This window comes from Chlorocebus sabaeus, chromosome 23 (genome assembly GCF_047675955.1).
Source record: "Chlorocebus sabaeus isolate Y175 chromosome 23, mChlSab1.0.hap1, whole genome shotgun sequence".
NCBI classification, from domain to species: domain Eukaryota; kingdom Metazoa; phylum Chordata; class Mammalia; order Primates; family Cercopithecidae; genus Chlorocebus; species Chlorocebus sabaeus.
In genome coordinates this window covers 35,556,931-35,574,329 of record NC_132926.1, presented here as the reverse complement: position 1 = coordinate 35,574,329, position 17,399 = coordinate 35,556,931, and the positions used below count along the sequence as shown (strand labels likewise).

Sequence of the window (17,399 nt, the reverse complement as noted above, 5' to 3'; positions counted from 1 at the left end):
GGTGGTGGCACTGCTTCCAACTGCTTCATTTAGAATACCAGATAATAAGCAACGAGGACTCGGCCTTTAGAAGTCAATGGAATAAATAAGCTGGAAAAGGTTGAAGAGAAAAAAGCCAAGGAACATGTAAGTAGAGGATTATATGGAGCCATTTAAGAGCACAAAAAGCAAGAGTAACAAGGCAGCAGATGGAATTTGGCCTCGCCTGGCCCTGCCAAGCTCACTCTGGGAAGCACTGTGTCGAAAGTGCTCTCTTTCTGTCCCCTGAAGCATTCAAGTTTCCTAGCCAAATTCTCAGGCTGTTTCTATGGAGTTTACAAAAAAAGAGCATAGCAGGGTTGATGTGCCCTTTCCTCGTCATTCTGCATCCTCTTCTCAGCTTCATGCAATAAATCTCTGGCTTAAATGAAATTGTTCAAAGGAAAATGGAAAATAGAAAAAAAAAATGGTGGAGGGGCAGGAGATACTGACTAGTTCTGGTTTTTCACAAAACAAGAAGAATTTGTCTAAGAGTAAACGGTGTTTATTTTTTGTTGTTTTTTTTTTCAATCAAATGGAATTGCTTAATTAAAAAAAACTTACCTCTTTTCTCCTTAAATACTACAGACAACCTCATTTTATCGCAGCAGACACCTAGGAACAAAACACTGGACCCACCAGAGAAAACTGGGCAATAAAAGCATCAGAAGTTCAAGTCAACTATGGAAGAATTACTGTTAGCTGGCAGCTTTCAATTCTAAACCGAAGTGTCCCAAACCTATTGGGTTTGACAAAAGTTTCTTAGAACTGGGGAGCTGGGAATGTTGGACTCCTTTTAATTCTATTCCAATCATTTCCTGCATAGGGAAATTAAAGTCAATGCATCAAATGAAGACCCAAAGAAACATTTAAAAACTTGTTTGACTAGTATTCAGTATGTGAGATTATTAAGTAATAACTTGTCCACCTAGTTAACCTTGTCCTGGAATATATATAGGTTATTTGTAGCCGCCACTGCTATAATATTTTCTGAAGGATGCCAAGCTGTATGCAAGATCTTTTTGCTAAAGTCCAGACTGTCGACACTGATCTCGTCTTTTCTCCGCTTGCCCCCCACACACACTTTTCTGGGTTTGAGGATAGCCCGGGGCTTGCTGTTTTCCCTCGAAGCCTCAAGGGTCACATCACGCTTGGTGTTTCTGTCGAACATCCTAAAGAAGTTGTTGTAGGAGCCCGTCATGATGACACTGCAAGATAGAGGGGAAAGGGAGTGACCGAATGTTATGGAGAAAGGCAATGACATATCTTCATTGTGTCGTCTTTCTAGAGCAAATGATACAATGTTAAGGGCAGCTTATGACACCATAGGTTTTACTAAAAACAAAAATCAAAAAGTGAGAACAGGCTCTGCAGTGTGATTGTTGGCTTTTTTTTTTTTTTTGAATCACTGAACTCAGGGAGCTTTTTGGCTGGGTTTGGAAATGAGGGATGGTGAGAACTCTCCTTGTAATTTGCTTTTGCTCGGTAGATTCCTTTTGGTTCTTTGGCTCAGTAAAGGTGTCCAGTGGTTTTAATGATCCCAGTCCTACCTACCTCCCGTCAGGAATGTGAGACTAGAATGAGGTTTGCCGAAGTAGACACACTTTTGAAAACAATAAGCAGTTGTATGTGTTTAAGGCCTGGCCACTGTCAAGGGGGCTCCTGGACGTCTGACCTCTAAGGCTTTATGGCATCAGTGTGGTTGGGGGAGAGATGCGGGTGGCATCGTGCATGAACCCGGGGCGTGTCATTTCCCTTACCGAGAACTAGCTCTGAATTCGGCCTTTTTAGAAAACTTATCTACAAAATGGATGTCATCATGGTCTTATCTGGGAAACAAGTAAGAAAATTCAAATTTTAAAAGAATCTGGGATGGAGAAATAAAAAGATTTTATATGGTTTTTATTTCCACATTTAATGGACAGATGGCTTCCACATTTTTACAAGAGTTATCCCCTCTTAGGCATAGCTGCAATTCATCAGGAGAGTGGCGAACACCCAATGTCTTCCAGAGGCAAGGTACTCAATGTTTAATGGTGACATTCAGACATGGTGACAAGCTGAGGTGGGGAGAGATTCCTTGGGCCAGGGCATCTGCAAGTACCCCAAGTGCCATCACACAGCAGTTCCCCTGGAGGGGCTGGCTCCCACTCACTTCTGGGTGGAGCTCTGACTGGCTCCTTAAGATGGGAGAGCAGGAACTCTCATCTGTTTCTCAAATGATTTGGGATGTGTAGAGAGGTGAAGGAAAAAGCTGACAAGATTGGGCCACAGCAAGGAGGATGTGTTTTTGGGCATGTTGTCAGCTGTATCAGGTAAATTAAGCAAAGGTTAGATTTTGTTACTCTGGCCCATCAAACTGATGCTGTGAACTGTGTCTGTGTCCTTGAGTGGACTGTTATTACCTTGTCAGGCAGGGCACTGAGTGCTTTGCCTCCATGATCTCGTTTCAACTTCTATTATCCCATAAAAGGGTTTTACAGAGAAGTAAGTAATTTGCTCAGTGTCACATTGCTAGTAGGTAGTAAAGTCCACCCTTAAACCCACATATGGTTGACTCTGGGGCATAAGTATTCAGCCGTTGGCCTCACTGCTTCCTGTGCTTTGACGTTCGCTTCCCTCCCATGACCCGACTCATTTTTAAACAAGTAAGAGATATTATTTAAAAAAAAAAAAGACTATCAACCTTATTTGAAAGAGAAATTACATTTCCCAGTTGTGATGTCATAGAAAGAGTGTTGATCTTAGGATTCAAACTCTACACTTGTTACTTTTGTCTCTACTACTTACTACTTTATGAGGTTGGGCAGATTACTTTATCTTGCTAAGCCTCAGTTTCCTTAACTGTAAAATGAGAATGATGGAAACAATCTTGTTAGACTGTGGTTGGGATTAAATAAAATGATGTGTATGAATGTGTTTGGTATATAGTAGGTGCCTAATAAGTGTGGTTTTTGAATCAAGGCTAAGATAGAGGAAAAATCTGAGCAATAATAACAGATATGTAAATAATAATATATGAATAAATCAATACCTATAAATAAAGAATAAAATGAGAGGGCTGGCTTCTTTTCCTCGTGGGGGATTTTGTTCATATGTCACAGTTGCTTTGCTCTCTGTCCTATACCAACTGGTCAGTGTGACTTGGGTCCTTTGCCATGTGGGGACTCCTTCCAAGCCTGCTAAGGAGGGGATTCATTTTGGATCAGTGGCAAAGAAAGCCAAGAAACAGGTTGAGTGTGAGAGAGATGGTTCGTATTCACTGAAAGCTTGAATGTCTGAATGTCCTGCCATAATAGAATTTCTATGCTTTCAAACACTATAATTGGTGCCACCTTCATTAAGGAATGAAATCAACCCCTGGTAGCTTGCACTTAGTTCTCATGGAAGGCAAAGAATCGTTTGTATCTGTCAAACTAAAAGTGAACTATTGGGAGGTATTATGAAGTACTGTTCAAATCAAAGGCCTTAAAATAGTAATAAATCACTTTGAGGGAATGTGATAAATGAGGTCGACTAGAATTCAGTTAATGAACCACCAGGGCCATTGGCCAGGTCTCCACTAGCAGCTTCAAGGGATAATTTTTGATCTGGAAAGCCCACTTGGCAGTAATCTGAACTGTTCAGGATGGAATTTGCTGGTAGATAAGTGATCTTCATTTAGGCATGTTGACCTAGTGCTGGAGGTGTCTTGTGTGAAAAAGATAGGACTTTCTCATTAACATTAAGGTGTTATCTGTGCCAGTTCAGAAACAGGATTCAAAGGCCTTACTACATCCTTCTCTTCTTTCCAGGCCTGACTTCAAGGGTCATTAGGGGCCCACATTATGCATTTCAGCCAGGTTTTGGAGCCCAATTTTGACCTCCCTTTGGCTATACTCTACTTAGGATAAATTGCCCAAGCCTCTTCAAGATAACCTTTGGAAGGTTCTTCAGCCACAGAGCCTTTCTTACCTGTCTGACCCATTCCACACACACTCAAATTTATCAAAAATGCAATCATTTTCATAGAGGGAACACAGCTTGCTGCGGAGGTAGTCATGAACCTGGAAAGGAAACATATTGAGAAAGTCAGTTATTATTTTAAACAGTAATTATTTCTGCAAACACCTCCTCTTCTGATGTAAGCTGTTAAATCTTTCATTGTACATGCTCCTTGAATCAGATGGCCCTGGATCTGAACCTAGGCTTGGCCGTTTCTAGCTGTAGGACATTAGGATGGGTTGATGAGCTTCTCATGTAGCTGATATGGATTAATCAAGCTTGCTTGTATAGACAGTGGCATCCAGTAAGACTAAATAAGAGGTAGATTCTCATTTTCTAAGCTGATTTGCTCACAGGCATTAGAGGTCACCATTCATCCAGTCTTTTATTCAAGAAATATTTACTGAATACCTGCTATGCATTTGAGATGCAGCAGTGAGCCAAATATCCTTGTGGTGCTTTCCACCCAGTGTTAGGTGAGAGACTATATAACCAAGTAAATAAATAAGACATTTAGATGGTGATAAAATCATAGAACAAAAGTGTATGGAAAAAGAGGCTGGGAAATCTTGTTGGGGGAGTATTATTTTATACAGGGCAAGTAGTCAGGGCTTCACTGGATGAGGCAGCATTGGAGCAGAAGCCTGCAGGAGATGAATGAGCCACAGTGATGTCTGGGTTTGGGGTGAGGGGAAGGCTCTCCAAGCATAGGAAACAGAAAACACAAAGGCCTAGAGGTAGGAATCCTGGAGGGAGTGTGGTGGGGGAGTGGTGAGTAAGCAGCTGAGGGAGAGGATGATCAGTTTACATAGGCCCTTTATTCTGAGGAGGAAGAGACCTCACAGAAAGGATTGCTGAATCTGCTGTGTTGCAATGGATCCTAAAGGTACAAAGACAAAGGCAGGGAGACCAGTTATAACCTAAGTGATAGATGTTGGCTTGGACAAGGGCATGAGCAGTGATGGAGACTGGTCAGATTCTCCTTTTGTTTAGAGAAAGAGCAGATAGGACTTGGGTCAACTGTGAGGTGTGGAGAGAAAAACAGGAGTCAAAGATGATTCCCTGATCTTTCTCCTGAGCAAGTGGAAGGAAGCGGGTACCATGTTCACTTTTGGGTACAATGGTTTAGAGATGTCTACATGTGGAACTGTCAAGTAGACTCTGAGGTAAAAGGTGCCGTCCTGGAGTATGTGGCAATTTCCTGGTTTCTCTTAACCATGCTGCTGCTTTCACTGGAAATCAACTGAGAGTGAGCAGGAGAGAGAAATGGTTGGCAAACAGTGTCAGATTTCTGGAAGGCACCAGGGGACACTTGATGTTATTGGACATGTATGTCAAATAAGGCTGATCAAGCATAGTTGAATCTTTTTCTCCATCTACATTCAGCAACTCAGATGTAGATGCCAAATAGATGAGTAAGGTTCAGAGAATATTAGCATGGGTTCAGTGTTTCGAAGGTAATCCTTCCTGAACCCACGAGCACAGAGTGGCAATAATAACGGGCATACCCAAAATGCTGGCTTGTCATTATTAGCCAGGTGCTTTATCTGTCAAAACCTCGTTTCATCTCTAAAGCCATCTTATGATGCAGGTCCTTTCATTCTCTTTACTCTAATGGAACATGAAGCACAGAGACATGACATCATTTGTCCAAGATCATGCAGAAAAGAAAGTGACAGAAGAGGAGGGAACTGAGCCCCAGTATCAGGCTCTAGAGTGCACACGCTGAGCTGCACTAGCAACCTGCCTCCAGCTTGCTCTGGTGGGTCCTCAGTCCTTGACAGCAGCTGTGATAATGAACTCAAGTGAGGTTGAGAGAGGAGATAGAACTAGGTGAAAGCAGAGGGAGGCTACCAAGGGTATTGGTGTTTAACTTTAAGTTAAGAGTGATGATTCAATCTCTTTTCTCCTGCAACTGTGGCTCTTTCTCTTCCTTTGACTCCAACAGTTCTGCTGGACGCTGAGCTTCAGGCTCAGTTGTGTGCTTAGTCTTGGGCAAAGGAATGAGGTCAGGCTCATCCTATGTTCCATTAGATGTTTTGGGTATTTGAAAAGCTCTGAGTTATTTGGACAGAGGAAGTTATTTCTAACTCTGCAAATTAATTTTCCCCCACCTTTACTCTCTCACTCCCAAACAGTTCCAGGCCTTGTCAGGGTAACAGCTTCAGTGCTTTGGTGACAAGGGAATACCCCTACAGCAGTGCTGTTGGCATTGTTAGGTGCATTTGGGGGCTGCAAGGGTGAGGCTATGTCCTGCCCTAACAGAGGCATCTCTGCTATAAACTAACTCACTCACCTTCCCTAGGGAGTGCAGCAGTAAAGGTTTATAAACCTGGCAGTGGCAAGATTTTTTAAGGTCTAGTTCCATCTGCCCGCTTTGTGATGAACCCTTCCTCATATGTCACCATTCACTTTTGGCATTTTGTCTTATTACTCACCTGCAGTGTTTCTGTAAGTGTCAAAATGTGTGCTTTGGAAGTCATGCCCATTAGCAGGAATGACATTGCTGAGAACTCTGTAAATAATTCTTGAAAGATAGAAGTTGGGATAGACTCAAGGGAAACCCTAGTCTGAACCATTATTTCTCCTCCACCACACCTAAGGTCTGGGTAGCTCCTGCCTGCCTCCAGTTGACAACATTTAAAGAAGAAGAATGTCTACTGTGATTTTGCTGCATAGAAAGAAGTCTTCTTAGGCAAACCAGAGGGACTTTTTTCTACCAGAGGAAAGAATAAGGTAAGATGTACACATGAGCAACCGCTAGAGTATGGAGCAAGAGAGAATTTAAACCTCATCCTATTTAATGTTCTTTCTTCAAGTTCCTAATATGACTTTTCTATGATCCTATTAATTTGTGCATGGGATTTTTGACACTAGACTGAGTGTCCCAATATAGTGTTTCTCATTATTTGTGGGAGTCTAGTGTCATATAGTTAGTGGACTGCTGTGAGGCAAACAAAGAGCCAACTCTGTCGGTCCATTCTTATATTTTAAGTGTTGACACACTTTTTCTCCAAAAGGCTGGATAGTAAATATTTTAAGCGTTGTGGGCCGTATGGTCTCTGTGACAGCTACTCAACCCTGCCATTGCACATGGAAGCAGCCATAGAACATACGTAAGTGACTGTACATGGCTGTGTCTTAATAAAATTTACCTACAAAGACAAATAGGGGGCTGGTTTGGAACACAAGTTGCAGTCTGCCAGCCCTTGTTCTATGGGAAAACTTGAAAATAGCTAATCATACTTAAGTCTGCAGCCTTTTATTCATGGAAACATGATTGAGATCTGTGAATGCATGTATGAAAACGTATAGTAGCATTACCTGTCTCCTTGCCCAGGGCAGGCATTATTGACTGATCACTAAATTGTTTTCCACTGGACATCACAACCTATCATGGTGTTCTGGAGGCTCACTGAATCAGAGTTTGTTTACCATCTTTAAATTACTTCATGTAAAAGTTAGATGGCTGTGCTCTAAAACTAGCTTTGTCCTAAATCTACTCTTCCTAGTTAAGGCTCCCCAGCAGCCACACTCAGGTCCTAGTTCCCACTGCTCTTTCTTTTGCATTAAGGATTCGAATACTATAAGGTTTGTCTTATGCAGCTGGAAGAGGACACTGTGGTGACTCTAGTCCTGGACTAAAGATGAAGGCTGCAAATGAAAGCTTGGGGGTAAGTGAGGTGGAGCCAAGCACTGAAGTCAAGGTAGGATTCAGGAGACAGGAACACTAAATAATAGGGAGTATGATGGACCACAGGGGAAACAAAGCTGTCTCTACTACATATATGGCTGTGAATTCTGGCTCCCAAACCTTTCTCTAGCACCTGCTGAAACAGAGTCATTAAAGTCTTCAACCTCCTCTCTGAACCTTTCCTTCTTCCTCTGACTGGAATTTGGATCTCCTCTGAAGACACTCAAGTGGTAGCTAGAGTTTTGCTCTCACTCTCCACATGCCAATGTTGGGTAGGTAGGCTCCTTGTTGATCCAGACAACTATTCCTATTTAAAGTCCTTAACTCCTTTGAAGTCATGCCATCAAACTAAGCTTCCTGCTACCTGTCCTTCTTTCAGCCATCAAAAGTTCTGAGTCCCTAATCCTTATTTCTTGAAGCAAGTTTGCATCTCTGTCTCTCTTCCATTACTATTCCTGTCACTATTTTTAGTTATTCGAGCACTCTAGTCTCTCTCTTACTCAGTCTCATCATATTCAATGTGTTTTGTCCTTTGCTTCCCTGGTCATATTATGAACCTTGTCATTGCTATCCCTGTACCTGTCATTGCTATCCCTGTTGCTGTTGTTACCTCCTGTCTTTTTAGTTCACTCCTTCTAGTATCTTGATTCTATCAATTCTTAAAATTTATTATTTCCCCTTTTGCCCACCTTTGATTCAGCAGTACATCATTACAATCAATCCTTTAGCATATGTATTCAACAAGCTTGCCTTTCTTGCTCTCTCTTTCCATTGTACTCATTTGGCACAACTCCATCACTGGTTAAATCTTACTTTCTACCCTTTCTTTACCTGTATCAAGCAGGTGAATGTGGCTGGGAAGAAACATGTAATCATACAGGTTAATCTCCCTTTAAATCAATTATATAAATTTCAAGTGGATCCCTGAGCAACCCCACCACCCTTCAACATTTCTCTTTCTTAGATGAGTACTTTACCCCTTTTCTTCCTTCCCATTCAGCTAATGACCTTACTACTTATTTTATTAAAGAAAACACCTACATGTTCTCATCACAAAATTCACAAACGTACTTCATCTATATATGAAAACTGCTCTCATTCCTTTGACAGATGAATTATCTATGCACCTTGTCTACAGCCAATTCTGTAATGGACTGCATCCCCCACTGGCTTGCCTCAAGGGCTTTGTTCTTTCAGTGGTCTCTCTCTCTAATGGTCTCTCTCTCTAGTGGCTTATTCCTATCAGCAGAAAACATGCTGTAATAACTTCCTTCAGCCAGAATCCCTTTTCAGCTACCCTTCCATTTCTCTGCTCTCCTTCAGAGTAAACTTACTGAAACAGTTGTCTGTCCTCATTATGTTCCCATCTTCAGTTTCTTAAACTCACTCCAATTGGACATTTATTCGCACTGCTCTACTACTGTTCCTCTGTCATTCAGGTTACTGATAATCTCCACTTACTAAATCCAAGTTCGTAGTCTTCTGTACTTGATTCAGCAAAGCATTTGGCAGTCGATGACTTCCTTTTCCTTAAGACATTTTCTCCACTTGGCTTCCTAGTCACTCCTCTCATCTCACTGGCTAGTTTCCCCAAATCTCTCTTGCCAAATCCTCTTCCTATTCTCAACTAGGTCTTATTTTCTGACCTCTTCTTTAATTACACTAATTGCCTAGAAGATCTCATTCAGTCCTATGGCTTTAAATACCCTCTACATACTCGTGAGTGTCAGGTTTATATCTTGAAGCTAAATATATCCAGACTCACACTGAGCTGTCTACTTGCTGTGTCTGTTTGGATGTTAAACTGGTTTAACAGAGCCAAAACCAAACTCTTGATTTTCTCATCTAAATAAATTGGCAATTCTACTTTTCTAATTGTTCAGGACAAAAATTTTGGAGTAATCCTTGGTGCTTCTTTCTTTTCCTGTTACATCCCACATCAAATTCGTCCTCAAACCCTATTGCTTTTACCTTGGAAATATATGAAGAATCTGGCTACCTTCATTGCTAATACACTCATCTAAGCTACTATTTCCCCTTGCCAGAATGTTATAACTATTCTCCTGTCTCTTCCAATGTCCTTCCCACAGTTTCTTCTCCCTAGCGCAACCAGAATATTCATTTAAAAATGCCAGTGATGAAAATGATCTCGAATTAGATAGTGGTGGTTTCATTAAATTGTGTGCTTTGAAAGGCCGATTATTATGATATGTACATTATATCTCAAGGAAAAAAGTCAAATCCTTCTGTATAGAATCCCCCCACTTCTTTTTATCTAACCCCAAATAGCTTAAAATAGGGTTAGTTTATCCCCACCCCACTTGATCTTTGCTTTCATTATATTCTTGCCTGGATTTTGCTTCTTTAAGTCCTCTCTACTTCAAAGTCTGGTCTTCCTCTTTCAACACCACCACCCTAAAAAATGCCTTTCCCTTTGTTTCCTTGCATTTACACCATCTACCTAACACTTAAGTTCAAAACTTCCAGTCTTTTTGATTCCTCTCCCTGTACATTTGATCAGTAAGCAAACCTCACTGACTCTTCATCTTACCCATCCTTCCATCTGCACTCTACCATTACCAGACCAAATTGCCATCATCTCCTCTTATCTAAATTGTCTGTTTGGCAAACTGCAAAGTGAAACACACTGTAAAACTAAAACTAAAACTCACAATGTCATTTCCTGGTGTAAAACTTTAATGGTCCTCCATTGTACCCAGTCCACAGGCAAAACAGCCTACTGTACATTACCAGAGCCTAGTGATTGGCCTCTTACCTCTATCTCCAGGCTCATCTTTCTGCCTTTGTGATTCATATTCAAGGTATAAGCACCCTGAGCACACCTCATTTCTCTTGACACCAGGCCTTTGAACACACTATGTTTTTAATTATTATACTTTAAGTTCTGAGATACATGTGCAGAACATGCAGGTTTGTTATGCGTGTGCCATGGTGGTTTGCTGCACCCAACAACCCGTCATCTACATTAGGTATTTCTCTTAATGCTATCCCTCCCCTCGCTCCCCACCCCCTGACAGGCCCCAGTGTATGATGTTCCCCTCCCTGCGTCCATGTGAACACATTATTTTAAGAGCATGCATTTCCTGACTAGTTCATGGCAGTTAAGACTCAGTTTAAGGGTCACTTCTTTGGGAAAACCTTTCTCACCTGGCTGGACCATCTCTTGCAGAGATGCACACTCAATTCCTTGTTCATCATCTGACTTTTCTGCCACATGGTAAGCTGCATGAGAGCAGGACCATTTGTTTACCTCTATAGTATCCATTCCACATGAAGTGCTCAGTCCATATCAATTACATTGAATTCTAGCCTCTCCACATGCACCTTTATCTTAATTATAGCCTGTACCATTTTACTGAATGTATCACCATGCACTGCCCTCCATTTTTCTGCATTGTAAACCTTTGGAAGCAGGGGTTGACTTAAAAACTCATGAAGGGAATGTTCCATATACCTATGGGTGCCTGGGGTTCTATACCTGGTAAGTCTCGATGGGGCGGTTTTCCATGTTGAGATCCCAGACTTTAACGGTCAAATAGTCCCTGGTCATGATATACCTCCCACTGTGGCTGAACTTCACATCCGAAATTGAAGAGATAATTTCAGAGAAAAATGATCTGTTGCTTGGGTCTTCCGGCTCTTCAAAAACTGCAGAACAAAAGCAAAACAAGACAAATTTAGCAATCCTTATCAACTGACTCTAACATGTTTGGACTGGCTAGGAAGCTAACAGTGTAACTGAGAGTCTTCCTTAAGTAGGGCTGGTGTTTGCAGAATGTAAGTTGCTAATAGAGAACTGTCATCTCTCTGGTAGCGGAAAAAGCTGTCATTAGTTTCTGGATTTTAATTCTCATGGAAGGACTGGCATGGGACCTGTCCCGTTCGTAGATCTGGCACTGACAGATCTATGCATCTAACTCTTTTTCTGTTTCCCTTGGTATCTGGGTGTCACTGCATAAAACCTGGAGTCATCTTAGATACTTAAAAAAAATTTTTTTATAGCTTTTAGTGAGATAAAATCCACATACCACAAACTGTAAAGTGTAGAGTTCAGTGGTTTTCAGTATAATCACAAAATCATCGCTATAATCTAAATTTAGACTATGTTCTTTACCTCCCCCCAAAAACTCCATATGCATTAGCAGTTACTTTCCATTGCCTGCTCCTGTAGTCCTAGGTAAACACCAATCTGCTTTCTGATTCTCATTCTGGAAATTTCGCACAAATGGATTCGTAGAATATATGGTCATTTGGGACTGACTGGCTCATTTTACTTGGCATAAAATTTTTAAGGTTCATCCATGTCGTAGCATGTATCAGTTCTTCGTTCTTCCTATGGCCGAATAGTATTCCATTGTATGAATATACCACATTTTGTTTATCCATTTATCAGTTGATGAGCATTTGAGTTGTTTCCACTTTTTAGCTGCTAGGAATAACAGTGCTATGATTATTCATATACAAGTTTTTGTCTGGCCTTATGTTTTCATCTCTCTTGTTGGCTCATGGTGTTTAACAGTGGGACTTTGGCCAGGTGTGGTAGCTCATGCCTATATTCAGCACTTTGGGAGGCCTAGGCAGGAAGATCACTTAAACCCAAGATTTCAAGACCAGCCTGGATAATATAGGAAGACCCCATTGCTATAAACGAGTCAGGCATGGTAGGGCATGCCTGTGGTCCCAGCTACTTGGGTGGATGAGGCAAGAAGGATTGCTTGAATCAAGGACGCTGCAGTAAGCTACTATTGGGCCACTGCACTCTAGCCTGGGTAACAGATCGAGATCCTGTCTTCACAAAAGAAAGAAAGAAAAAAGGTGGTGCTTTCTTGCTGGACTGCCTTGGGTCTAAGGTCAGCCTGTCATTTACTTGTTGTGTGACCTTAGGCAAAATACTTCTCTGTGCCTTAGGTCTCCTTGTGTGTAAACTGTAGCTGTGATGTCTTTTTAAAATTAACAATATTTCCAAATTGGTATAAATTTAATGGGTACAAATGTGGTTTCATTACACGGATATATTGCATAGTGGTGAAGTCTTGGCTTCTAGTGTAACCATTAGCCGAATAGTGTACATTGAACCCACAATGTCTTCTGTGTGAATTGTCTATTTGCTCTGATATCCAGCCTCTTATTATCTCTCTCAATAGCTTCAGCTGATTTCCACTTACAGGAAGAAGGCATGGCTTCTCAGGATATTATCAGAGCCCATCATAAACTGTCTCTAATTCTTCTTTCTACCTCGATTTTAAGTTGGATGTATAGAGTATGTCTCCATGTTTCCCACTTCTATTCATTGCCTGATTCCTTCTTCATTGATCCAAATACTCTTTGATTCATATACCTCATCTACTACATATTATTTCACCCCAAATGATCTTTTCTTTTCTCTGAAGCCTTATCACACTTGGTCTGCCCATTTATTTAGTATTTGCTCAGGTACTCTCTTACAATGAAACTATCATTTTTCACATTATTATTTTAACAATTCATGAGTTTGTTTTATCTCTTCAACTAGGACATAAGCTTCTTGAGAACAGGATTTTGGTCTTATCTTCATACTCAGAGTCTTGCTCACAAATGTTCAATGAATATTTGTTGCTTCACTGGAGCCAAAGCCAGATAAATTAACAGATTATTTGCCTTCTGGGTGCTTAGCATGTATAGTATTAAGTTGAAACGTATGCAGTTGCTGACATTCAATTATTTTTGACCTACAAAGATGGCAATTGTGTATGGTTAAACCCAACAAGGGTTTATATCACAATTTCAGGCTGAAACAAACACTGGCCTGCAGGTTGCTGAGTTAACTCATCCTCCAAGACTACTACTTTCCTGCCTGGTCAATGCACTGACATAGTCAGTAATGAATTCTGTATAAAGAGCCCAAGTATACAATAAGTTACATTTCAAACCTTGCTGAATTAAACTGTGAACTAAGCCAAAATGTTAATTTTCACAGAACGATTGAAGAGAATAACAACAAAAACCCTGATCAATCGAATTGAAATTGCAAATTAAAAAAAAATCATTGAAACAGAAAAATATGGCTCATTACAGCCTCTGACCCAATGTCTTAGTCTGTGCCCTCATCTTTTGGGCTTCAGCTGAGTATTAGTGAAGGCCCCAGGATTCTGATTGGTATCTTCATAGTTGAGAACTAGATGGGAAGAAAATTTTCACATTAGTTTCCACTAACAGCCATCTCATTAGTACTGGGGGCTTGGAAATTCCAAGTAAAACACCTGACCCAGAGGCAGTAAAGTGGATGGGCTTAGCAAATTGTGCTCTGGAGTCATCAATTCCTGCCTCTGTCAGTTACTAGCTGTGATCATTTTATTTACTACTCCAGCTTTAGTTTTCCCAGCTGCAAAATGAGGAGCCACATTGCTTGGCATATAAGCTTGGTACATAGTAGGTCCTCAATACATGCCATCACTATTTTCATTTTCAGCATGCACTGCTTCTGTGCTGGCCAGTCATATCTTATTCATGAAGACTCTTGAGAGTTTGGTACCGAGGAGTACAGAACCTGTGGACTATTTAAAAGACATAAAGAATGTTTACATTTTCTCTTCTTTAAACTCAAATCTATTTTAAAATGTTTAAATTGACAACAAAATTGTATATATTTATGGTGCCTTTTAATGTTATACACAGGAATCTGTTTCCCAAATACTTGGCATGTTGGGAGGCCAGTGTAGCAACACTGTAAAGCCTCAAAATGACACCTTCACAAGATGGATGTGAAATGAAAGATGACAATTCTTCAATCAACCTACCACTATTTATTTGTGGAGTGCCGGCTTTAGGTAGCACACAGGGGGCAAGGTACAGATAATATACTGGCAGAGCACGACACATCTATGTATATTCAAGTTTTAATAGCAACTCCAGGAATTATTTTCATTCCATGGGTAATAGCATTTAATAGTATTAATAATTACTGTTGATGGGAAGCTTATAATACTGCAGACCCTGTGCTTTACATGTTTTACTTCATTTAGTTGTTAAAACAGCCTATAAAGTAGGAATTATGATTCCTCATTTTATATATGTGGATAACTAAGGCACAGAGAGGTTTTGTAACTAGTCCAGGGACACACAGAGGTAGAGCTGCATTTTGAACTCAGGTCAGTCTGACTTCAAAATCTTTGTTCTTAATCAGGATGCCATGTACGAGACCTTGCTGAGCATTCATTTATAAGTTAAGTGTCTTGTACGCACAGGCACACACACATGCACAATACAGTATATTAGCTAGAGTCCACAAATAAAATACTTTTTATGTGTGGGATGGATACGTGCCAGGCCCTGTACCAAATGCTAAAGACACAATAATGAACAAGACAGATCCAGCACTACTCTTAGTGAGCTCACAGGATAGAGGAGGGGATACATGTTTAGCAATCACACAAATGTGGTTACAGTTGTGAATAAGTGAGATTTTACTGTGTTATCAGAGGGAAATCATGGTGCTATGGAACTGACTAGTGGAAGGTAAATGGAACACCAGTGTGCATTCCATAAAATTTACTTCTCATGCACCCTCCAATATCAGAGATATGCAAAATTTGTTGAACATGTAGTACAACAGTATCTGGTGCCTGAGTGATAGAACTTGAGACAAATCAACACTAGCATTTCTCCCGGAGACCCTTGGCTTGGCATGGCACTAGAGAATCTGCTGACCTGCAAGGTTTCCAATTAGCTGTCAGAAAATAGAGACATTGAGAGGAGAGGGAAGAGAACTAAGGGGGAGACAAGAAGAGCTTTGCTCCCTTTGTGAGGAAGCAGTCTTGGTGAGAATCCTGATAGCCCAGTCCTAGCCACTGGGGGTATGTCAGGTTCACCAACAGAAGCATATGTCTTGGAGACCCCAATAGTAACAGTAACAACAATAATGACATTTGCTACCACTTCTTGGTCCTCAAGCTTTGCATACATTATTGCATTTAATGCTCACACTTCTAAGGAAGGTACTATACTCTTCTCATTTGTAGATAAGGAGACAGACCAGGAGGAAAGGTTCAGTAAGTCACCCAGGATCATGCAGCTAGGCAGTGGCAGAGTTGGGCTCTTGACTCTGCCCATCTGTCACACCACCTCCACAACTGGGCCTTGCCTTGCTTTGTCAATATTGTTTCCCTGTTCAAACAAGTCAAACCAGGATTCCTCACATTCTAGATATACCTTGTATATTCCCACTTTTGTGCCTCTGCTGCTCCTCACCTCTTCCTGTGCCCATCCAGGTACACTGGAAAGAACATCAGACTCAGGGATGCTGGGCTGGAATCCAGGCTGGGCACAAGTCCAGGCTGGCTTTTGATAATACCTATTATCTATTGAGCTTTTGTGCTGTGTGCTCTACATGTATTAACTCACTCACTATTCATAGGTATTAGTACTTTCTCTTTTCCACAAATTAGCCTAATCAGTCAACTCAGGCACAACTCACAGCTAGTAGGAACAGAGCCAGAATTTGAACTCAGTATACTTCCAGCTTATGTTCTTAACCTCTGTCCTACTCTCTCATCTGCATGGCTTTCAGCACTGTCAGCTCTCTGGGCGTTTCCTTCTCCGTAATAGGAAGGAGCTCTTATATTCTAAAATCTATGAAATTTCACTGGCTTTTCAATTTCCCTTTCCTAATCCCCACTACTCTAGGTAGCCTTTCCAAAGTGACTTCAGCAAAATGTTCAAGCTGTGATATGTCAGGCATTCCAGATTCCAAGGTCAAATAAGCTTAGGAAACCTTGACAATTTTGGGAGTTGACAATGCAATTACCCTGTTGTTGGGGCATTATAGAATGTTCAGCAACTTATCTGGCCTCTACTCACTAGATATGCCCTGCTGACTCCATCTGCCCACATGTGGCAACCAAAAATGTCTCTAGATATTGTCAAATGTCCCCCGGGGGCGTGACTATACCTGGTTGAGAATCACTGCTTTAATCCTACTTCAGAGTATTACTTGATCATACCTTTCTCCCCACTCCATTTTAGTTTTATTTGGCAAATCATTTGCAGCTCAGTGTTTAGTACAGGCTTTCTCAGAATACACTTTGGGTTATATTGCTATAGTCAAAAGCAACTGAATACTGCCTTTAAAATTCCATAGGCTATCTTATGTGCCTTGTGCAGATGTGTTTTCTGTTATAACGTGTACAGATATGAATACATCTCCATGGAGCTATAAGTATCTTGTGTGAGCCCCCTGAAAGGGCTCAGATGACTGGATAAATAAATAAGGTTCCAGAATCTAGGGAAAATCTTGAATTCAATAATTCATGAATTCAAAAATAAGAGAAGGAGTTAAGAAGAAAACTGCCAACTTTAGAGAAAGCTAAAGTGAAACAGCATTCATTACAACTGGAGCAAGGGCAGAAAGGAGGCATGCAGAGAGCTGGTTGTGGACTCTGGGGATAGAAGAAGAGAGAGATTAGGTAACTATAGGTGCAGGCTGTTCCTGGGCATGGCTCCTTTCTCTTGACCTTACACTGGACCTTCATTAATTGCACAGGAACTCATGCCCATGTAGAGGGGTTAGGAGGGGTCCAAGGCCACTAACAACTGATCCTGAAGGCCAGGACATCTAAGACATGCTGGCTCTGTCTTAGATGGTGTGGTGACTAACAGTACAGGTGGTTCCAAACTCAGTGGCCTGGGTTGAAACCCCAGCTTTGCT

General features: G+C 41.1%; 1 protein-coding gene across 9 annotated transcripts in view; it reads right to left on the bottom strand.

Moving 5' to 3' along the window:
• Positions 1–501: 501 nt before the first annotated feature.
• PPP2R2B (protein phosphatase 2 regulatory subunit Bbeta) overlaps positions 502–17,399 on the bottom strand; it is a 484,529-nt gene continuing 467,631 nt past the window's right edge. For all 9 annotated transcript variants that reach the window (XM_008014864.3, XM_008014861.3, XM_008014860.3 and 6 more), the window contains 3 exons: positions 11,196–11,365; positions 3,973–4,064; positions 502–1,226 (listed from right to left, as the gene is read on the bottom strand). In XM_008014864.3, the coding sequence (XP_008013055.2) occupies positions 947–1,226; positions 3,973–4,064; positions 11,196–11,365 (542 nt within the window). In that variant the 3' untranslated portion in view covers positions 502–946. The remainder of the gene's footprint in view (positions 1,227–3,972; positions 4,065–11,195; positions 11,366–17,399) is intronic.